At 43.0% G+C, this 23,492-nt stretch overlaps 2 protein-coding genes across 2 annotated transcripts; both read left to right on the top strand.

The window, feature by feature from the left end:
* The first annotated feature begins 10,877 nt into the window (after positions 1-10,877).
* Positions 10,878-11,834, top strand: LOC144367307 (olfactory receptor 6E1-like). Its single transcript, XM_078023096.1, has one exon. It carries the CDS (start codon positions 10,878-10,880, stop codon positions 11,832-11,834), a length of 957 nt encoding a protein of 318 aa, XP_077879222.1.
* Positions 11,835-20,486: 8,652 nt separating this feature from the next.
* Positions 20,487-21,449, top strand: LOC101968417 (olfactory receptor 2A12). Its single transcript, XM_040273322.2, has one exon. The coding sequence runs from the start codon at positions 20,487-20,489 to the stop codon at positions 21,447-21,449; it is 963 nt and encodes a 320-aa protein (XP_040129256.2).
* Positions 21,450-23,492: the final 2,043 nt, after the last annotated feature.

The raw sequence follows: 23,492 nt of genomic DNA, 5'->3' as shown, positions 1-23,492 counted from the left end.
ACTATATCAGAAAGTTGTCAAGTGAAGGGAAAATAAACCATTGAGGCAAGAGAAAATCTAAAGTATTTAAAAAGTGAATGGAGGAAGACAAGAGAGAAGTAGCAGACAATGACTATAAGGATGGAGAAAAGGTAATAAAAAAATGAAAAAAAAATTTAGAAGAGGGAATTTAGCTAATAGTGTAAGAGAGATTAAAGGGGTGCATTAATAAGGACAAAAACCAAGGTACAAACAAACACACAAATGTACGATCAAAACCACTGAAACCCATGGATAAATTTTACCCAACTAAGTCAAATTAAGGCTACATGATAAATGAGTCAAGAACAAAGCAATTGAGTGAAAGTTAAGACTGTGGCTGCTGTCACTGCCACCACTGCTGCTGCCAGCCCACTGACACCGACACTCAGAGGCCTTCAACCAGGTGCAGGCAGGTTGATTGCATGCAGCAGCTCCATCTTGGGATGCGTCAAGGTCTGGGGGAAGAGGGCCCAGGAGGTTTGCTGCCACTGCCATCTTGGGGTGGACCCGCCTTTGCCTGTGGGGATGCAGGTCCCGCTATGGCTGAGGTTGGGCTCGCCCCTCGCTGCCCTTGTTTCTCCAAGGTTACAGGACCGTCCACGTTCACCCGTGCAGGTCCCAACTACCACTGTACCTTGACCCGGTTTCGGTCAGCAGCTGTCCTGCCCTCAGCACTGTGCTGCACAGGCAAAAAAACAGTCGTGTCCTTTTGATCTTTTTGCTGTATAAGTTCTTTGGTCACATTTTAGAATTACAGATGGGTCAGCTTTTAAAACTTTAATGTCCGTGTGTATGGGTTTACTCATCTCATGTATTTTTTCTCCCTGGGTGGGGCTGAAGGCCCCACTCTAGTTCCAGTCTCTGTTGCTCACCGAGTGGACCCTCTGTGTGGTTAAGGAAGGAGTGGGAGGTGGCCTCATCATACAGCCCTTCCCGTCCCTCCCAGGGCCTGGGGTTTGGGTCTGGAGAGCTCTGGCCTCTCCTGGATCAGCACAGGGAGTCCACAGCAGCTGGCCCAAGTTGCCCCCCTGGGCGTGCTCATGCGCGGCAGCAGGCTCGGGGGCCTACGTGCTCTGGTGAGGTCCCCATAATGCTCAAGCAACGGCGTGATCGGGGAGAAAGCGCAATGTAGGACGTGATCTTCCTCTTCTTGCTCCAGAGAGGGTTCCATGGGTGCTACCTAGATACTACGGAGACTGGGCCGGGTAAAATGCCTAGGTGACAGGATCTTGGTTCATAACAGCAAAGGTAACAGGAAAGAACTTATTTAGGCAACCAAAGAGGCTAGGGATCCCAATTATCTTCTGTGGGGAAGGCCAGCCAACACCTCCTCCGCTGGAGTAGCTGAAAACAGGCAGAAAAGCCAGGTTTCTACTCCTAATATGATTACACTGACAGGAACACGTGTACACCACACATTTTCAACATTATTCCTTGTCAATAACATTACACTTAAAAAATTGGAAAAAAAAAAGCAGGAACCCCTGGAGCATGCCTCTGCTTCACACAGGCTGTACATGGAGACACAGCTCAGTGCCAGGCCCCACACTGCAAGGTCAGCTCAAGTGGCTGCTCTGAAATGCCCTACCTGGGCTAACACCCAGACAACTGGAATTCAGCCAACTGGCAGGGCAGGTTTGAAGACTCCGACTGGGAAACCTGGGTAAGGGAAGTGCTGGGAACCATGGCAAAGCTCAAGAAGCAGCTCAGCAACAGCCATTGGTCTGAACCAGGGGCATTTGCAGGACCTGAAACTGATCAGGGAGCCAGAGCAGACCCTCAAGGGGCTACCCCAGAACAGAGGTCATGGACATGCCACAGTGTCCACACCACCAACTGCTTCAGTGGATTTAAAGATAGCTCAGATGGAGGGTCACACTCAGATGGTGCTAGGAGGGTTGAAGGGCAGAACTCCTGCTATTTACAGTTCTACAGGGCAAAGGGCAGCCAGGAAGGCCATGTGATTGCTCCTGGGGCCTGGAAAGAGGCAGCCAGGGCTGTGGGAAGTGGATTATGCCCCAGCAGGCAATATGGCTTCAGCCCAGGGCTGCTAATGTGGTTTCCTGTGCTCTGGGGCAGAGGGCTGTCACTGGCTGTCTGCTGCCTGGCCCTGGGATGATTAGAGCTGGTGCAGTAGCCAGGAGTGTGAAGTCCAGGTGGAAAGAGTGGTCAACGTAAGAGATTGGAGGAAGGGAACTGACAGTGCCTCATTACTATAAAAAAACACCAGTATATACCATGGAGGAATACCACAACACACTTTGAAGTTTCCCTGAAATCAAAAATTCTAAAATCTCCAAGCACTGATGAGTGTTGGACAATGGAAATTCTCATAAGTAAGCTGGTCACCCTCTCTGGAACTGTGAGGTTGTCTGGGAGATTCAGGTATGCTCACATGGGGTGCACACCAGGTTGCTCCCAACACACCTTTTAAATAAGCCCCAAACTGAAACAGTCACACTTGTCCATTGTTGGTGGGACTACAGACCAGTACTACTCTCTGGGAAGCAATATGAAAATGCCTCAAAAAAACTGGGATGGACCCACAATAAGACCAGCTATCCCACTCCTAGGTATTTCCCCAAAAGAACTGAAATCAGCATACTACAGCAATGCAGCCAACTCACAGTAGCCAAATGATGAGATCAATCCAGATGCCCATCAATGCAGAAATGTATTAATAAAGTGGTGTATATATACTCGATGGGGTTTTCCTCAACTGCAAAGAAAAACAAAATCATGGCATTGGCTGGTAAATGGAAGGAAATGGGGAACATAATGCCAAGTGAAATAGGCCAGATTCAGAAAATCAAGGGTCAGGTTTTTAAAGGAAAGGAGAAGGGAAGGGTAGCACATCACAGAGACAAGGGTAGATCAGTCATGCACAAGAAGGGGATCCAGAGGCAGAACACAGGGCCAGGAAGGGCAGGAAATGTGGAATGGATATTCACTCATTCAGTGAATATATACACACATGTTATGTGTGCAATGTGTGTATACAAATACAGCACAGGGATCCACCTTTATGTGTGAGTAAAAAGAACCAATTGAATATAAATAAATAGAAAAGCCAAGTCCAGCAGAGCAGAGAAAGGAAAGTGAGGTAGAGAAGGGGAAAAAGAGGGCAGGGGAGAGGTGAACTGAAATCAAATTCCATGCATTTCTGATTTTGTCAGGATGAACCCAGCTACTAAATATAACTATAAAACTCTAAAAAAAATAGCGCAAACCTAAAAACTCCCAAATTGTTGAAAAAAGTAAATAAATCATTACATATTTATGTGTAATTCTACAATGTTAAAAGAGAAGAGTCTTCAGGTACCAACAGAAGGTTCATTGACCCATTTTACAACTAAAATATTGAGTGAAATTAATCTCTCACAGAGGAATACATATTTCTTGAAAGTTCTTGAACTACACTTTATTTTAAGGAATGCATAAGTGTTAGTCAGCTTTTGTGTCATTGTGACGAAAATATCAGAGAAAAACAACTCAGGGAAGGAAAGTTCATCTCGGGCTCACAGTTTCAGAGGTCTCAGTCCACAGACAGCAGCCTCCATTGCTCTGAGACTAAGGTGAGGCAGCACTATTTGGGGGAAAGGCCCAGAGGAGGAAAGCTGCTCTGCTTAGGGGAGGTCAGGAGGCAGAAAGGGGCATGGGCACACATATCCTTGCAGGACATGCCCAGGGACCATCCATCCCCACTGCTACACCTACCATCACATCAATCCAGTCAAACTAAGATGGAGGGCTAGGTTACATCTCTCACAATTCAATCATCTTACCTCTGAATATTTCTGCATTAACAGGAGCTTTGGGGGACACCTCACATCCCCATGGTAACAGCATATTTGCTGCATAAAAACGGGGGAAAATGGGAATATTGAATATATCAACTCAAGAAACACATTCATGAAATAAGTGTCTGCTTCACCATATCTTTTTAGAATTGCACATTTTTTTCATACTTTTCCGGATCTATGTCACTTGTAAAACTAAAGAAGTTCTTATATTTGTTTATTTCTGGAAATAATCACGAGGTTATCTAATGACAGTGATTGGGCCTGGTCATGAAGTTCTCATTTCTGGTGCCTGAGGGTTTGAACTTCTGCTGCTTGTTTAGGGAGTTTTCTTTTACTGCATGTGTAGGAAGTGAAGGATGTGTCCCCCTAGGTGCCAAGAAACTCAAATCTCAGCATTCTGGTCCTGCACCCAGCTGTGTGGGGATGGCCATGCTCATGCAGTGGTGGCTCTTCCTGGATGTCTAGGGGGATGAAGTGCCCTGCCATCACTGAGGGAGAGCCACCTTGTCCAAAGCCACCTCCCAAGGAAGAGCCCCGGGTTTCCTCCAGCCCCTAGCTGTGCCAGATGTGCATCTGAGAACTCAGAGGTGGGAGCAACCTGAGGGCTGCCAGAGGTGAAGGAAGCACACCAGACAGCGGCGGCTGAGCAGGGCAGCAGTGAAGCAAGTTTGAAAAAAGGATTAATTAGTGGAAAACTTCTGATGATTTCACCCTTGAGTTTATTCCTCTCTGCTCTCAGCATAAGAGCATGGCCAACCTTGTTCAACCCAATGAAAACAAAAAGTAAGAAGATCTCTCTCCCCTCTTTTTTTTCAGTATTTTGAAGTAATTGAAACTTATTAGTTGAAGTCTTCCTTCGTATCCTAAATTCAAGAGCAGGTAATGTCACCAGGCACGTGTTCATGTGTAATCTCAATGATTCCGGAGGCTGAAGTAAGAAGATCACAGATTCAGGGCCAGCTTCAGCTGCTTAATGAGGTCCTCTCTCAAAATAAAAAGGGTGGACTTTAGCTCAGTGGTAGATCACCCCTGGTTCAATTCCCAGTACAAAGAAAAAAAAAAGAGTGGTCAAAGTCTTAATGAGTTAAACTCATTTTAACACATTCCTTTATTCCATGATTTTTAAATTATAAGTGACTCCATAGAGTCACTTATAATTTTATAGTGACTAGCAATGAAAGCATTTAATTTCAAAACACTTGTCATTTTTATATTGTTTATATTTAGAAAAAAAATCTGCTTACAATTTTGATATTTATCTCCAATTTATCTTCATGCTTCTCTGAACATCTTTTTTAATTCTAATTTATTTTGTCAGTGATCAGCTCAGTGGTGGATATCCTCTAATATTGTATCATTGGACCTCATCTCTTCTCTTTCTGTTAGTTGATTAGGTGTCCACAAGATCAGCTGCCTAAAATGTGCTCATAAATTCTGACAAACATCCAAAATTTATGTCTTCTCCTGCAAAACTCAGATCTAAAACCTTAGGCACTCAGGTCACTCCTTAGGCACCTGTAAAATACGTATATTCTTACTTTCCCAGAAATTCTATTTTTCTCAGATATTTGTCTCTTCATTTATTCACCCATACAAAATGGAGTTGATGATACTGCAAGTCACACCTCATGGGCTCAATATTTGCAATACAGCATGAGGAACACACCTGTAGTCCTAGATCTCTTGGAATGATTCATTTAGCTAGAGGGAAGCATAATACAGACAATATGAAATGTTATTAGTGTTCTGTAGCCAAGAAATGTGCATGACTTTGCAGGAGGCAGGTTCCATTTCCCTAGCTGTGAAGATGGTGATGTTTGCAGAAGAGACTGTGAAACTGAGGGCATGGAAATACACAGGCTCGGGATTGAATGTAGCTTGAATAGCCCACAAGGAGGGAATCTGAGGTACATCATAATCTGAGAGTCACTTGGCCTCCACTGTGAACCCAAGCCCAACAGAGGTGCAGCACAAAAGGGAGGGTGAGGAGTCGAGGTTTCCTCCTGGTCAGGTCCTGGGGGGACCCTGGGGGAGCACTTGCCCTTCTATTGGTGAAGTCTGGTGGAAGCTCCTTCCTGTCTTTCTATGTCAGTGCATAATTGTACTTTCCCACCAAAGTGCACAAGGGCTCTAATTTCCCCTCCTCTTCCTGATACTGGCTACCCACGTACTGTTATTTTCACATCTAACTGTTTAACTCTGGACTAATTTATACACTCTTAGGACAGTGAATCAAAATTTGGACTAAGCATTCAGGAAGTGCTAGCAATTACTTTTTAAAATAATGTTTCAGGCCAGGAGTGGTGGTACACACCTGTAATCCCAGCTACAGGAGACTGAACAGGAGAATCACAAGTTCAAAGCCAGCCTCAGCCATTAAGCGAGGCCCTAAACAACTTACTGAGACCTCATCCCAAAATAAAAAATGAAATTGACTGGGGTCAAAGTTCATTGGTTAAGTACCCCTGGATTCAAATGCCAGCACCACAAAATAGGGAGGAAAATTTTGTAATTTTTTAAATTTATTTTTTATTCTAATTTCTTATTTATGACAGTAGAATGCATTACAATTCATATTATACATCTAGTGTACAGTTGTTCATATCTTTGGTTATACACAAAGTAGAGTCACACCATTCATGTCTTCATACATGTACTTAGGGTAATGATGACCATCTCATTCCACCTTCTTTCCAACCTCCATACCCCCTCCAATCTCCTCCCTCCCCTTTGCTCCACCTAGAGTTTGTATAATCCTCCAATGATCCCTCGTAACCCCACTATGAATCAGTCTCTCAATATCAGAGAAAACATTTGGCATTTGGGTTTTGGGGATTGGCTAACTTTATTTAGCATTATCTTCTCTAACACCACCCATTTACCTGCAAATGCCATGATTTTGTTCTCCTTTAATGCTGAATAGTATTCCATTGAGTAGACATATCACATTTTCTTTATCCATTCATCAACTGAAGGGTACCTAGGTTGGTTCTACAGTTTAGCTATTGTGAATTGAGCTGCTATAAACATTGATGTGGCTGTGTCCCTGTAATATGCTGTTTTTAAGTCCTTTGGGTATAAACCGAGGAGTGGGATAGCTGGATCAAATGGTGGCTCCATTCCCAGCTTTCCATGTATTCTCCATAATGCTTTTCATGTTGGCTGCATCAGTTTGTAGTCCCACAGCAATGTATGAGTGTGCCTTTTTCCCCACATCCTCTCCAACTCTTATTGTTGTTTGTCTTCATATTAGCTGCCATTCTGACTGGAGTGAGATGAAATCTTACAGTATTTTTTATTTGCATTTCTCTAATTGCTAGAGATGTTGAACATTTTTTCATATATTTGTTGATTGATTGCATATCATCTTCTGAGAAGTGACTGTTCAGTTCCTTCACCCATTTGTTGACTGGGTATTTTTTTTTTGATGTTAAGATTTTTGAGTGCTTTATATATCCTAAGATTAGTGCTCTATCTGATGTGCCTGTGGTAAAGATTTGCTCCCATTCTGTAGGTTCTCTATTCACCTCACTGATTGTTTCTTTTGCTAAGAAGAAGCTTTTTAATTTGAATCCATCCCATTTATTGATTCTTGGTTTTAATTCTTATGCTATAGGACTCTTATTAAGGAAATTGGAGCCTAATCTGACATGATTGAGATTTAGGCCTACTTTTTCTTCAAATAAGCGCAATGTCTCTGGTTTAATTCCTAGGTCCTTGATCCACTTTGAGTTGAGTTTTATGCATGGTGAGAGATAGGGGTTTAATTTCATTTTGTTACATGTGGATTTTCAGTTTTACCAGCACCATATGTTGAAGAGGCTATCTTTTCTCCAATGTATGTTTCTGGCACCTTCGTCTAATATAAGATAACTGTAATTATGTGGGTTAGTCTCTGTGTCTTCTATTCTATACCATTGGTCTACAGGTCTATTTTGGTGCCAATGTAATGATATTTTTGTTACTATTGCTCTGTAGTGCAGTTTAAGGTCTGATATAGTGATGCCTCCTGCTTCACTCTTCTTGCTAAGGATTGTTTTAGCTATCCTGGGTCTCTTATTTTTTCAGATAAATTTCATGACTTTTATTTCTATTTCTATGAGGAATGTCATTGGGATTTTTATTGGAATTGCATTAAATCTGTATAGTGCTTTTGGTGGTATGGTCATTTTAACAAAATTAATTCTTCAAAGCAAGAGCAAAATAGATCTTTCCATCTTCTAAAGTCTTCTTCAAATTTCTTTAGTGCTCTGTGGTTTTCACTATAGAGGTCTTTCATCTCTTCTGTTAAATTGATTCCCAGGTATTTTTTTTAGGCTATTGCAAATGGGGTAGTTTTCCTCATTTCCCTTTTAGAGGACTTGACACTGATGTACAGAAATGCCTTTGATTTATGTGTATTGATTTTATATCTTGCTACTTTGCTGAATTTATTTATTCATATTTTTTAATTTTTAACATTGTAAAGTTAGTTTTTCTTTTATTGCTTATGTAAAATAGTTATCATGACTCATGGTAATGGTGCCACCTATTTCATATGGTTATCATAAGTTTACAACTAACACCCTTACTATTTTGGGAGATTACTAGTGCATATTATTTACTACGGGTGCTAACAGCTAGTAGATAGTACTTACTAAAGGTTGGCTAAGGTCTAAGAGGGTGAAAATCTACCTCCTGCCCTGATGGTGGAGGGACAGTATTCTGCAGTTAGTGGAGCCAGCCTTGACCCACTGATGATTTCTCTGGAGGTCCCTGTGTTTCTCATGGAGGCTGTGCTTGCAAGTTCACCTGTTCAATTTGGAAAACTTTTACTTTTCTTTTAATTACAGAGTTTTTCTTTTTGGTTGCATAAATTGATCTCTGGAGACCACCGTTCCACTTGAAGCCCTGCCTCTAGGGAAGTCACCGTGCTGAACCTTGGCTTCCCTCCTGCTTTCCAGCTCCAATAACCTGAAGACGAACAAGATCACAGACATCACATTAGTTCTTCCCAGAGGCATGTGGAGAAGGCACACCACTCCCAGGTGACTGCCCTTGCGCGCGTGCGCGCACACACACACACACACACACACACACACACACAGTTGTAATCTCCATAAATTTGTTTTCTAATATTTTGAGACTGTCTAAAAAAGGAAATAACCTTTAGAAGCATTCCCACTGTGGACCATACCCAAGTCATGCACTTAAAAGTAAAGAGAACTGGAAGCAATGCCCTCAAGCACTCACAAACGTCTGATACACTGTAGCGGGTGAGTAGATGTTCTTTGTTCCCATTTCCTCTTTATATTCTCTGTAAGCCTGTGACTCTCCAGCTCTTTTCCATCTGCTTTTACTTATTGAGGAACCCATGCAGAGTTTTCTGATTGAGTAGATGGAGCCCCATTACCTCTCCACCTGTGTTCAGTCTCTGCCAGACCCTGCTGTACATCACGGCACACAGTGATTGCTCACAGTTAAGCCAGCTCTATGGGGACCACAGGAGGAGCTCTTTCTAGTGACATCCTGTAATCAAATGTTGCTTTGCACTTCTCCATCAGCCATTCACATGTCCTCTATCATGATCACAGGAATGAAACTGATTGCAGTTTTTCTCACCACATCACTTTACTGACATGTTCAGTGCTTATTAATTAAAATATTGAACTCAGGTTAATGTATTTGGAAAGGTCATTATAAAGGATTATAGTACAAACCTCCATTTTAAACCAAATCCTTTTTCTTCCTCATATCCTGAAATGAGAAAGGATATGAGGAGGAGAAATTCTTATAAGAAATTTATCTGCACATCTACTTGCTTTCCAGTGTGCTATAAATATGTAATAATAAAAGTGAATTAAAGAACAAACTAATAAATATTTGTGTCATACAAGCATCTAAACCTAAAACCTAATTAGATACAAAAGCTTATCTTGTTTGCAGCACGGGCCTTTGTGATAAAATTTTCCACTAGCCTCTAACACACTCATCCAACACTCTACGGAAAAGTAGCAATAAAAATATCCACTCTCCTAAAGTCAGCTTTGTCAAAGCCTGACAGTATCATTTTTTTGTTTGTATTGCAATTTGGGATTTGAAATCATGCCTCATTTCAAACTTCTACTCATAAGAATGGATAACTTCAGTTGATTACCTTGATAATATAACAAAAATATTTCTAAGTGACAACTTAACACATACAAAACTGTCTGCAACAGGTTCCTGTTTTCTCTGTACTTCTGGCCCTTGATTTCTGAACAACTGCATAATCTTAGGTTCTTGTTCTTGCTCATAAGAAAAGCAAAATCCCAGAGGTTCAACTCCTCTACCCCTCTTCCTGAACATTTGCTTTATCTGTCTGAATTCCAAGATAAGAATAAGCAACAGTGCTATTTTTTAAAGTTGTATTTTGCGATCTTTTCCCTTACTTCTGAATGCTCTATTAACATTTAATGCACAATGACATCAGATTCCATGGGGAGTTGGCACAAGGCTGACTTTAACTATTTTAGTGGCCAATTTGACAGTGTTGGTTGGTGCTCAGGGGTCATCAACCTATTATGTGATTGTGTATAGTTGTGTTTTTTTTCAATATTTTTCTTTCTCATTGGTAATAAAATAACTATAAAAGACACTTTGTATCTATGCACTAATGTAGAGTTGGTCGTGATTGCAGGTGTGCCGGTCAGCACTGTAAATGAATACTTGGCCTCTGAGAGGGTGAGGGGCATTACAGTATGTCCATGCAGTTGTCCACAGGTCTTGAGAGCCTCTGGATTCCCCATCACAGGAGGTTCACAGCTTTCCTAAGGAGAGGTGGAAGTTGTCATAAAGTCCTTGAGACTCATTCCTATTAGGAGGGCAGTCTCAGTTCTGAGCTCTCTTATCTCCCCTGGCTCATCTCAGGGCCTATTTGAACACTGGAAAATAATCATTTGCTTTCATTATGATTCCCTCCATAAAAACAAAAGGGGCTTAATCCATGTAGATAGGATGGGTGCCTCCAGGGCGAGATGCAAGGAACGGCAATGAACCCCTCTTTCCTTCACTACGGGTGGAAGTGGAAGCTGCATGGATGGGAGCAACCTGACCAGGGTCACTGAGTTCATCCTGCTTGGGTTTCAGAATGAGAATCCCGTGAACATTCTTCTTTTTTCTGTGTTCCTGCTCATTTACCTGACATCTCTGGTCGGCAACACCCTGATCATCCTTTTAGTGTGCTGTGACCGTCGCCTGCACTCACCCATGTACTTCTTTGTAGCCAACCTCTCCTTCCTCGAGGTGGCCATCACCTCCACGGTGGTGCCTGAGATGCTGGCCAACACTTTCTCCCTCACCAAAGCCATCTCCTTTGTGGGCTGCCTCATGCAGTCTTTCTTCTATTTCCTCTTGGGGTCCACCGAGTTCTTCCTCCTGGCGGTCATGTCCTTTGATGGGTATGTCGCCATCTGCAACCCACTGCGGTACACGCTCATCATGAACAGACAGACGCTCGGCGTTGCTCCTGGGGTCTTACGTGGGCGCCTTTCTGTCCATCCTGGCGCTGTCAGTTTTAACCTTCCTCCTGCCCTTCTGCGGGCCCAACGTGGTGAACCACTTCTTCTGCGACAGCGCCCCGGTGCTGAAGCTGGTCTGCGCGGACACCTCTCTGGCGGAGCTGGCGGACTTCGCCTCCTCGGCGGTGCTGCTCCTGGGCTCCCTGCTCCGGACCGGCGTGTCCTACACCTGCATCATCATCACAGTGGTCAGGATGCCCTCGGCGCAGGGCCGGCGCAAGGCCTTCTCCATCTGCGCCTCGCACATCACGGTGGTAACGCTGTACTAGGGCAGCTCCATCTTCATCTGTGTGCTCCCGCGGAAGGGCGGCGTGATGGACGTAAACAAGTTCGCCACCTGCTGAACACCATCGTGACGCCCATGCTAAACCCCTTCGTATACAGTCTGCGCAACGAGAAAGTGAAAGGCTCTCTCAGAGACTCCCTGGCGAAATGCCCTAGCAGTCTAGGGACATCCATGTGCCCAAGGTGACACTTCCGCTAAGGTGCCCTCAGGACGGGCTGCAAAAGCATTTGTCTTCTAACTGCACAGAGTTAATTTTCCGTGTGAGGGGTTAATAACCTCTTAATGCCTGTCAGACTCTCCAACAGAGGCTGACAATGAGAATTAAGACACGTGCTGCATTTGTCAGGCATGCTGTAGCTTGTGACAAAAAAAACCGCAAAGCTATAGCGTCTGCCTTAGGTAGGTTCTCTTGGGGACCTAACTGGTTCCTCACTGTGAACTGCTGATGCCCTGCGCCTCTCCGATTTTGAAAGTCTGACTCTCCTCTTCTAATAGGAAGAGTGAGTCCTAATAATCTTCCTCGTGTTCCGGGTCTTCCCAGCAGCATCTGCTCACTTGCCAGCAAGCTTCTAGGGCACATCTGGAGCGCTCTCCTAGAGTTCAATCACGGCTGGTCTGTGGAAGGGAGTTAGAGTTCCCCCAGTAAAACATCTGGAAGTCACCGTTTTATTCCGCTATGTTGTCATGAGAAAAACCTGGGAATATGATTAGTGATGAAGTTAGTGGGCATGAACTTCCGAAGAAAAGCCTCTCTAGAGCAGCTGGCCAGATTGCAGATGGGGATGATGGCAGTCAGGCAGCTCCTGGCAGCAGCTCCCTCCCCCTCACTGTTCCAAGATAAGGTGGCTCTCCACGTTTCCCGGGGAATTGCATGTCCAGGACCTCCCATATCAAACACTACTTTCCTTTACTTGAAATTGTATTGCATCCCCTATAGCGATGGGTTGGTAAACTTCATTGTTACCAACAATTCTGATACAGAATTTACAGAATAGGTCATTCCTGTGGCTGTTTCACTTATATTTCTGTTGCTGGTTGTCTTGGTATGCCTCCATTAGTTGAGGAAAATGGGAGAAATTAAATAATATAATTTAAATCGTTTCTGATTTGTTAATGCAACTGAAATTATTCTTTTTTATTTATTTATTTATTTATTTGAACTAGGGGTTGAACTCAGGGGCACTTGACCACTGACCACATCCCCAGCCCTGTTTTTTATTTTATTTAAAGACAGGGTCTCACTGGGTTGCTTAATGCATTGACATTGCTGAGGCTGGCTTTGAATGTGCCATCCTCCTGTCTCAGCCTCCTGAGCTGCTGGGATTATAGGTGTGTGCCACCAGGCCCTGCAGCATCTAAAACAATTCTTGTACTTGTAAGTTAGATTCATTTGTGAAATATCTTTTGTAAATGCATACTTTTGTATTACTCACATGTGGGTGTAACAATGTTCTGGGGAGAATTTGAAAGTGTTCAAAAATGTGTTAAAAAGTTCGCAATTTTTTTTTTTTGAAAATTTCCCTTTTCCTGAAACTTTCAAATAAAACTCAAAAGCATGCCAAAGGAAGATCACCATATAGCTTCTTCAAGATTGAAGATAAGTTCAGCTATTTGTCAGCAGGATAACAAAATTGTATAGATGAAAAATATCTAGAATACCTTATTCTAACTTCTTACATGGTGGAGAAAAGAAGGGAGGTCTGAGGCCACAGCGTAAGCAAGGCAGGGGCTGCATGGAGCTCAGAGATTCAGTCATTATTTCTCGAGCTTAATATGTATTTTTATCCTGTTAAGTGAAAGGTTACTCATAGAGTTAATGAGAGCCAGTGTAGACAACCTAGGTAAATATGAAAAGAACATGAGGAAGAGAGATAAACAATAACACAATAAATGATTTATTTGTCAATAACCTTACCACATTTTTTGCACATAGACTCACATGAAGGTTCTAAATTAATATTTATATATATCTTTTTTATACAAAAACTGATCCATACATGATCCATTCATGATGACTTTACTGGGGCAAAATGCACACAACATAAAATCTGTGTTTTCCCTGTTGCAGGGCACAGTCCAGCGGAAAGCTGTCCCCACGTTCCCTGTCCAGAGACATGCATCCTTTCAAAATGGAACTCCATGCCCCTGTGACAGAGAGTCCTCAGCCCTTGCACCACCTGCCTCAGGGAATTTGTGCTCCTCCAGGCTCCTCCTGTAAAGATACCTGTCCTCTTGCATCCAGGTCAGGTTACGTAGCATACAGTTCCAGATTTATTGCTATTGCAGCACACATCAGAATTTCATTTCTTTTACAAGACTAACTAATCTCTCTCTCTCTCTCTCTCTCTCTCTCTCTCTCTCTCTCTCTCTCTCTCTCACACACACACACACACACACACACACACACACACATACACACACACACACATACACTCCTTTGCTATCCTGCTCTCTGCCAATGGACTTATAGATTCCCATGGTGGTTCTACCATTTGGTTAAAAGGAATAATGGTTCTATAGCCATTGGTTTACAAATATCTGTTTGATTTCAATTCCTTTAGGTATATACCAGTAGTTAAAATGACATGCCATAAGGTAATTCTATGTTTAATCTTCTAAAATTGATAGATATTTACATTTAATTTTTGAGGACCCTAATATTGTCATCACTAGCAATGCTCAGGGGCTTTAATTTATCCACATCCTGTGCACTCTTATTATTTTACAGTTTGGGGGCCTTTTGAATAATTGGCATCCTTTTGGATATGAAGTGGTGTCTCATTGAGCTTTGGATTTGCATTCCCTCGGTAATGAGTGATGTGGAATAGGTTTTGATGTGTCTATAGGCCATTTGTATATCTTCTTGGGAGAAAGTCTGTTCAAGTCTTTTGCCTATTGTTGATTTGGATAGCTATTCTTAGGTTGACTTGTTTTCTTTATTGTTGAGCTTTGCAGGTTCCTTACATTTTCTTAATATGACTTCCTTACCAGACATATGATTTGCAATAATTATTTCCACTCCACGAATTGCCTTTTCACCATGCTGATTGTGTCTGTTGATGCACAGTTTTTAATTTGGTGAAACACAATTTACTTCCTTTGTTCCTTGTGTTGCCTGCTATTTTGATCTTATATCAAGAAATCCTTGCCAAATCAATGTCATAAAGCATTTCCCCTAGGATTTTAACGAGTTTCATAGTTATACACGTGGAAGCTAAAAAAGTTGATTTCTTAAAGGAGAAAACAGAGTAGTGTTCATAGAGGACAGGTAGAGTGTATGTGTTCCTGGGTTCCTAGTGTGGTCGATGGTTACTCAGCTACTTCAGTGGGGGGTGGGGGTGGAGGGTAGAGACTCGGTGTCAAAGCAACACAGGGATGCTGGGAGCTGGTGAGAGCTAGCAGGTGACAACCTCAGTTGACCTCCAGGCCAGCTCGTTTATTTTTGGAATGCATACTGCTGTTATAGGGTTCAGGTAGGGCATGCCCGCCAATCACACATAAGCACCTTAACATCTATAAGCCAATCATCTTATGCCTAATGTAACCACACTATGCGGAAGCACTAAATCTTGCTGTTGTGATGGAAGGCAGTCTGGAAGGGTCTTTGACCCTATGGGAGGGGGGCTATGAGTTGGGGAGCTACATGCCCTGAAGCACTTGACACTCGGTTTCCTGACCTGGTAGTCTGGTAGCTTGACAATGCTGACCACAAGTGCTGATGATGTGGATTCACAGACAGCTGGCTAGAGCAGGGCGCCCTATCCTGCTGGTGTCATGTCTGTACTACCTAGCATAGGTTTTCCTAGCACTCTGAGCTGCTTGTAGCTGCTAGCTGTGAACCGAAAGTTATTCCAACAGTAGAGCAGGGAAGAAAGTGGGGGCTAGGATGATGGGAACCAAAATAGTTAGAAGGAATAAGTTCTAGCATTCTATATTACTTCTCTATACTACTTAATAAATAACAACTTATTTACTAAGTATTTTTAAATGAACAAGAAGAGAATAGTTCAAAGATTATCAATACAAAGAAAGGATAAACATTTAAGGATAAGAGGCTAATTACCCTGATCTATTACTCGTTGTACACATGTAGTGAAATATCACAGTGTATCCCATAAATATGTACAATTAAAAATAAAATATTCTTTTTGGAGAAGAAGAGTTTCTAGTTTTAGCTTGTGGTGAAAACAACCACACATGTCTTGCTCCTGATCCCAATGGAAGTGGTTTCTGTCTTGCACCATTGAGTAATATGTTGACTGTGGATTTTCATACATGTTCCTTATTACAAGTTAAGGAAATTTCCTTATATCCAAAGTTTTTTGAGTGTTTTTATCATGATGATACACTGAGCATTGTGAAATTCACTCTTACGAGGGTGCCCAGCACCAGGGACCAGTGCCTCTTCTGGATGTTTTTAGTGACCTATTTGGTGCAGTGCTTGGCATCAGTGTCCTAATTGTTTGGCAGGCTCCTCTCTTCCAAGTATTTCTCGCTTTCAGTGAAATATTAACCACAGCCCATGCTGTCCTGTGAGGCTAGCAGGCTTCCTTCCAGCAGAAAAGAGCCTCATTTGCTGGTGCTTCACCCAGTCCTGTTTACTTTCTTTCTGGAGGCTCTGAGTTATTCCCTTGGCTGTCGCATCCCATGACCACTGTGTGGCCATTTGCAGCCCCTTTCAATACCCAGCAAAGAAGACCAGTTCCTTCTATCCACCTCCCCGTCCCCTCTGGGGTGGGTGGCTCTCTCCTCACCCTTCCATTTATCATCTTCAAGGTAGGGCTGCTGCTCTGTGGTCCAAGTTGACAGATCACTCTCTGTGGAAGCGCCGCTCCTCCCCTGGACTTGTGTGGACACTGGTGCCATGAGTCCCTGGGCTTCCTCAGCCCCTTGTCCCTCTCAGCAGGTCCTGGCATTCACAGAGGTTCCTAGGTCCACACCTTTGCCACCATTCTGCAGGGGCCCTCGGGCTGAGGCCCAGGACAGCCCATGGCAGCAGCACCTCTCTCTGCTCAGTGGTCTCTGTGGCTGTGGGACCCCCAGCTTTGCCTGAGTCATCCCATCTCAGATGAGCAGCCTGGACAGGAAGCTCCAGGGTCATGGCACCTCTCCTAAATCTCTTCACCTTCAGCCTATGCAATGAAACCACAAAAGACCCACTGGAGGACACTTGGCTGAGGCCAGACATCCTCCAGGGACGAGGCTAAGTGACAAGATCTTTGGGAGTGGACCTCAAAGTACAAGACCCTCAGCTCCACAGAGAGCAAGTTAAGGATTTGTCACTACAGCTGGGAGAGGGTGGCTGTGTTGTGTTCCCATCATCTACACTCACAGTCACATGGTGAGATTGTGTTTGCATATGAATTACTTTAAGATGACTAAAGATTAAAAAGCACTTTGATGGTCACAGGGACACTACAGACCTGCACATCGTAGAGTATCAATGTGTGAGGACAGTATGCTCTGTAAGATGGTCACAGTGATAGTTTGCAGTCACATTGCCTCCTGTTGAGTGTGGTGGTTTGCTGAGCTGACATTATGCAGAAAAAGGAAGCACTCAGGTGTTCAGGAAGGGAAGACTCATGCCACACACACACACACACACACACACACACACACACACAGAGGACACAGTCGAGGGTTCACTTAAAACAGAATCTGAACTCCCCATGTCCCTTAGGAACATCTGAGACACACCCACCTGCTGTTTCAGCTCAGCCACTATCCAGTGTGCCCTGAACCTCTTTCTTCCATCGTCCCAGCCCCAGAAGAGTGAGTTCATGGATGGGGGGGCAGTGAACTCTCCACTCTGCCCTCCAGTAATCCTTCCTCACCTATGGCATCCTCCATTTCTCCAGGTATCCTCTCACCTGTCGAAACATTATGAAGTCTTTGCTCTACTTTGATCAAGGCCGGTACTTTGGCTATTCTTTATTTTACCCTGCTATAAGTCATAGTGCTTATCACTGCATAGTAATGCGTTGTGATGAACACATGGAAAGGTGAGGTGTCTTTGCCCCTTCAGTTATAAGTTTCATGAGCATCTTGTATATAATCGGAAATTTGCCCTTGTTCCCTCTAATTTTGTCTGGAGATAATTTGATGCTCAAAAACTCAACTTTTAAAGGGAACAGGCAATGGTATCAACAAAAAATAAACAGTTATTTTTATTAATTTATATGGAATTAAGTCAATTTTTCTGCCTATGATTCAAGTTTGTTAAAGGGTTGTTATGGAAGCCCACCCAGGAGCTTTATCTTGCCAGTGTTCTTTTTCTAAAAAAAATATGTATATATATTTTAGTTATAGGTGGTCACAATATCTTTATTTCATTTTTATGTGGTGCTGAGGATCAAACCCAGTGCCTCACACATGCTAGGCAAGCGCTCTCCCACTGAGCCACAACCCCTGCCCCTACCAGTATTCTTGCTTTGGAGAATGGTGTATGTCTAACCACAAAAGAGTTATCCACACTTAAGAAACATAACATTTCTCTGTTAATTGTATTACTTATATTTATAACATAATTGAATTTACCTAGGATTTTGCAAAATTTCTGTTCAGAAAATTTGTATGTCTTAAAATATGTCATTAACATATTAGTTTTAAATTTTTTGAATTTAAAGTTCCCAATTAAGGTGTTCCTCTCAGAGAAGTAACAGAGTCAACACCTGGAACCATCAGTAGGAAATTAAAGTTGCATTAATGAGCTGTCTTCATCAAAAGTAAGAGGCACAATAATTAATTAGTTTTTATTTTTTACATGAAGTTAACTGGTTCCCTTTGGGATTCAGCTAAAACTTTGACTGTTAATATATTTCACTTAACTCACTGAAGTCTCTACTCCAATTTATAATGCCTAGAAAGCATCTTTCCTTCACTTTACTCTCATTTCCTTGCAGTGAATGCAATATAAATTTGGGGGGGAGTAAGGAAGGGAATAAGAGGATGTGAATAGCTTATAAGCTTGACTAAGAATGAGAAATGGGCTTTGCAGATTATTACAATGGTCCTCTCATTCTTTGCAACCTGAGTTCCACAGTGCTGAGAAGCACCTTGTGAAGAAGAGACAATTTCTAGCTAAGCTTAACTGTGAGGAGCCCCAGTGGCTAACAAAGCTGTGCTCTTCATGCCACCTCTTTAATAGGTGAAGATCTGAAAATTTGATCCTTTTCAGGACAATTCATTTATGAAGTACCAGTACCAACTATGAATGAACATGTTGCCTAACATCTAAAAGCAGGCAAGTATGGTGACTCCTCTCCCCAAGCTTCTCCCTCCCCATGGGCATCCTCCACTTCCAGCTCTCCCTCTCTGGCTTCATCTGGGCCTCTGTTTCCCTTTTATCCTCCCCCACCGTGTGGCTTGGTGTCAAGTAGTCCTGCTCTTTGTTTGATGCAGGCTGTGCAAAATGGAAAAACACTGAGAAGAGAGTAGATGGAAAAATCTAGAAATATCCTTCATAAAGAATCAAACATGGAAGCAAAAAAAGGGGGGATTTTAAGCAGGACAAAGAGAAAAATAGTAGAAATAGAACTCAGTGGAGAAAAGAGTGATGTCTGAGTTTATGTGAATCTTGGGCTCCATGTTTTATGATTTCTGCCTGCTATAATTCAAAATATTCTCGGAGCTGGGCAGAGTGAAACAAACTTGTAATCTCAGCAATTCAGGAGGCTGAGGCAGGAGGATCACAAGTTCAAGGCCAGCCTCAGCAACTTAGTGAGGTCCTAAGCAACTTAGGGAGACCCTGTCTCAAAATCCACATTACAAAAAAAAAAAAAAAAAAAAAAAATCTCAGGAACAGGACTAGGAATGTACTCAGTAGTAGAGTACTTGCCACTTGCCTAGCAGGAATGAGGTTATGGCTTGGATCCCCAGCACTGGGAGGAAAAAAAATATCTCAGAAGCTCTGTTTGTTTCCCTTTGGTGCTATGCTGTATGGTAGCAGCAGCGGACATTGACATATGTGTGTCTTAGAAGACGATCTGCACTTCATGTGACCAGTCCACAGCTTCTGTTTCAGCACAAGCAGGAACATGAAATTCATATTTTATTAAAGATTATAGAAAGTGTATTGCTGTAGATGTGGGCATATTTGGGAAACACAGTCCGGTAGAGCCAATCCCACATTGCTTAGAGTAACCAAGAGGCCTGGGTTTGAAATGACAGTATTATGTACTCGGAGATCATGACTAGAAATACCTAGAAATTCAAAAGCTCCATTGTTTAGATAATTAACTATATTATTTTTACTAACACTAAGATGGTTGAAATAGACCAATTTTAGCTGTAGTGTTCCACAAATATGAGATGATAATTTATTTTCCTTAGGGATCAGGAAGAAAAAAAAAACAAACCTTTTGTCATGATAAGGGAAAACTATTCTGTCATTTCTGTTTTTACTGTAGTTAGAGGAGAATGGAATTATTTTCAGCCTTCAAATTTTCAATGTGTGATGCTGGACAAGTCACCTTATTTTATTGAACCTAAAACATTTGATTGGCAAAATATAGGGGTGCACTGGATACATGGAAAATAGTGAGTAGAGGTGGCTGAAGTGCTCAGCTTAAGACCTAAAGATCTGCCTTGTGTCATATATGTGATTAAAATAAATACCGAAGTAAAGTTCCGCTTTACCAGAAGGCAGGCCACGGGGTGAGAGTGCTGTGCTCTGAGTGTTCTGCTGTCCAAGGAGATTTCACAAACAGTTGCCACTTCTGTTTAAAACGCACTGACTTTGGCAGTGGAGCCGAGTGCAGGGGGACTGGCTTGACCCCAGGGTTCCTTCCTCAGATGCTGCTTTCTCCTCCCTGCCACAGGCATTGGTCAGTGGCGGCCATGAGACTGGCCAATGCCAGCGTCGTCTCTGAGCTGGTGCTTGTGGGCTTCTCCAATCACCCCCAGGCCGAGCTCCCTCTGTTCCTCCTGCTCTCTCTGGTCTACCTGACGTGCTGCTTCGGGAACACGGCGGTTGTCACCTTAGTGGTCCTCGATGTCTCTCTGCAGTCGCCCATGTACTTCTTCCTTTGTCACCTGGCTTTGCTGAATGTCCTCTTCAGCACGCTGGTGGTGCCCAAGATGCTCTTCAACTTCCTCACAAGCAGGAAGGTCATTTCCTACGCTTTCTGCCTTGCTCAGACCTACCTCACCCTGTTCCTCGAGTGCACGGAGTGCTTCCTTCTGGCAGTGATGGCTCTGGACCGCTACATGGCCATCTGCCACCTGCTGCGATACCTGCTGCTCCTGAGCTGGCCCGCGTGCGTCGCGCTGGCGCTGTGCGCCTGGGCGCTGGGTTTTTTCGCTTCGGTGGTGCCGCTCTCCTGCTTCATCCTCCCACTCTGCGGTCCCTACGTGGTGGACTACATTTTCTGTGAGCTGCCCATCCTTCTGCACCTGTTCTGTGCAGACACGACGATGCAGGAAGCCATGATGGCGGTAGGGGGCGCTGGAACCGTGATGGTACCCTTCCTCCTCATTCTGCTATCCTACCTTCGCATCCTGCTGGCTGTGATGAGGGTGGACTCCGCGGAGGGCAGGAAAAGAGCCTTCTCCACCTGCACGTCCCACCTGATTGTGGTGACCATTTACTACGGGACGGGGCTGATCAGGTACCTGAGGCCCAAGTCCCTTTACTCCGCGGAGGGGGACAAGCTCATCTCTTTGTTCTACGCAGTCATCAACCCCATGCTGAATCCTTTCATTTACAGCCTGAGAAACAAGGAGGTGCAGGGAGCCCTGGGGAGGGTGATAGGGAGATACCGTGCAGTGCTAAAGCCACAGGCTGCGCTCCTTAGACGTTAGCCACATGCCCACTTTCCTTCTTAGCATGCTCACATCCAAATTCCATCATGGAAATCCAGTCTGGCAGATTGGCAGGTGAAGATCACCACTGAATTTTTGCAAACCTTCCCTAGTGCTTCCAGCTCAATTTCTCCTCTGCAAATGGACATGCTAGGTGATCACCTAGGGAGTCTTGGAGCATTGCTCTGCTGGTTCGGATGGCATACCTGTGAACCTCCCTTAGACTCTACCCTTGCATAGCATTTGATTCCGTCTTCTCTGTCTTCCTAAGCCTCAGGTCTCGCTGAGGTGTGCATTTCTGTTCCCCACAGCAGCTGCCTGGTGGGGTCTCAATGTGAAGGTGAGTCTCAGCTCTTTCAGAAGCAAAAGAATGACAATGAAAATGGAGAAATCCATATTGTTTTCAACATCAAGAGATGGAAATATATTTAAAACTATTAATGATCATTTTTAAAGGAGCATAGATTCTGTTAATTTTTATTTATCTAAATTTTTGCCCATTTTGAATAATTTTAGAAAACTATGTGTTTTCCTTAACTTTAAAATGAAAAGAAATTCTCTATTCAGTTTGTTCCCTATCGAAGACAGCTCTCATAAATAAATAATAACAGTAATTCCATTAATTTACTTTTTATATACTTAAATAAATTTGCTACAATATAATAACAAATGTGGAATTTCCAAGGGCTACATACTAATTTGTTAGTTACTAAGATTGCTGACTTTGGAGGCAGACTGCAGATTTAATTCCAAATCACAACAATTAATTGTTCTATGTTCTTTACAAATAACTTCTCTGTGCATGGATTTCTTACTTGAAAGCTCAGGAAATGTCATGTAAACTTATGATTTTGTACAGGTAGATGAACATTGTCCCCTTAGACCCAATAACACTGATTTAGAACACCATGCAGTCTAGATCCTCTGCCATCTTCCATCTGCTAGTGAGAACAATTTCATACTGAAATTGTGATTGTAGTTCCACTAAATAGACATACTATTTATTTATTTATTTTGGTACTGGGGATTGAACCCAGGGGCACTGAGCCAGATCCCCAGCCCTATTTATTTATTTACTTATTTATTTTTATTTTGAGACACGGTCTTGCTAAGTTGCTTAAGGCCTTGCTAACTGCTAGGGCTGCTCTTCAGTTCTTCCTCCCTCAATCTCCCCAGCTGCTGGGATTACAAGCCTGTGCTATACACCTAGCTTACATAGACATCATTTTAGATGGACTTTACTGACTACTGTTGGGAGCTGATGTTTCTGTTGAAGTGGATATTGTTTTCTAGGGCCAGGTAGTGTACTAAAAAAAAAAAAAAAATGAGGCTCTAAATATAAGGTGACTAAATATAGGATCCAAAGAACTTAAAATGTGTCTAGTTAACCCATGCACATCTGTACCCTGGGGATAACTAGCTGATCATAACAGTTCATCCCTGTGGGAACAAGTGCATAGAGTACTGCATACCTGGCGTCTATTAAGGGTGTCTGAGTGGCAGGCCACTCCCCCAAGCTTGGCCAGTTAGTGGCAAACGGAAGGCACAGCCCTGGGCATTTGGCCTCCTGTTGCAGTTGCTGTGCTTGCTCCACAGCCGGCTCCTCCACTGGTCACTACAAGGACAGTTGCATTGCATTGGTGGCTGCCTGAGATCTGCTTAGCTGCTCCCTGAGTATATATACATGGTAACTGCACAATAAAATCAGACCTGCTCCCTGATTGGTCTGCAAAGATCTTGATTAGCGACTCTGCAGCCACATTCTCCTCTACCCTGTTCTGTGGATCTCCTCACTGAATGAGATAGAGCCCACACACATCCCTATTCAGATGGACATAGATTTCTTTTCAAGACATTTAATACTAAAATATCCAAGAATCTGGATTTGTTCCTCTGCCATAAATTTTAATATATTTTATATGCAATTGCACAAGAGAAAAAAGAAGCAAATATTAAGATGGAATGAGACAGTAGGTGCTTAATTGATACATCTATGCCTCCATTGCAACATTGTACAAACATGGTTTTGTGTGTCCCCAATTG

This window comes from Ictidomys tridecemlineatus, chromosome 1 (assembly GCF_052094955.1).
Source record: "Ictidomys tridecemlineatus isolate mIctTri1 chromosome 1, mIctTri1.hap1, whole genome shotgun sequence".
In the NCBI taxonomy this organism is placed as follows: domain Eukaryota; kingdom Metazoa; phylum Chordata; class Mammalia; order Rodentia; family Sciuridae; genus Ictidomys; species Ictidomys tridecemlineatus.
Note: the sequence above shows the minus strand (reverse complement) of the source record. Positions and strands in the feature narration are given on the sequence as shown.

Excerpts from the sequence above, each read along its gene's own strand:
- LOC144367307 (XM_078023096.1), top strand. The coding sequence starts at position 10,878 with ATGGATGGGAGCAACCTGACCAGGGTCACTGAGTTCATCCTGCTTGGG.
- LOC101968417 (XM_040273322.2), top strand. The coding sequence starts at position 20,487 with ATGAGACTGGCCAATGCCAGCGTCGTCTCTGAGCTGGTGCTTGTGGGC.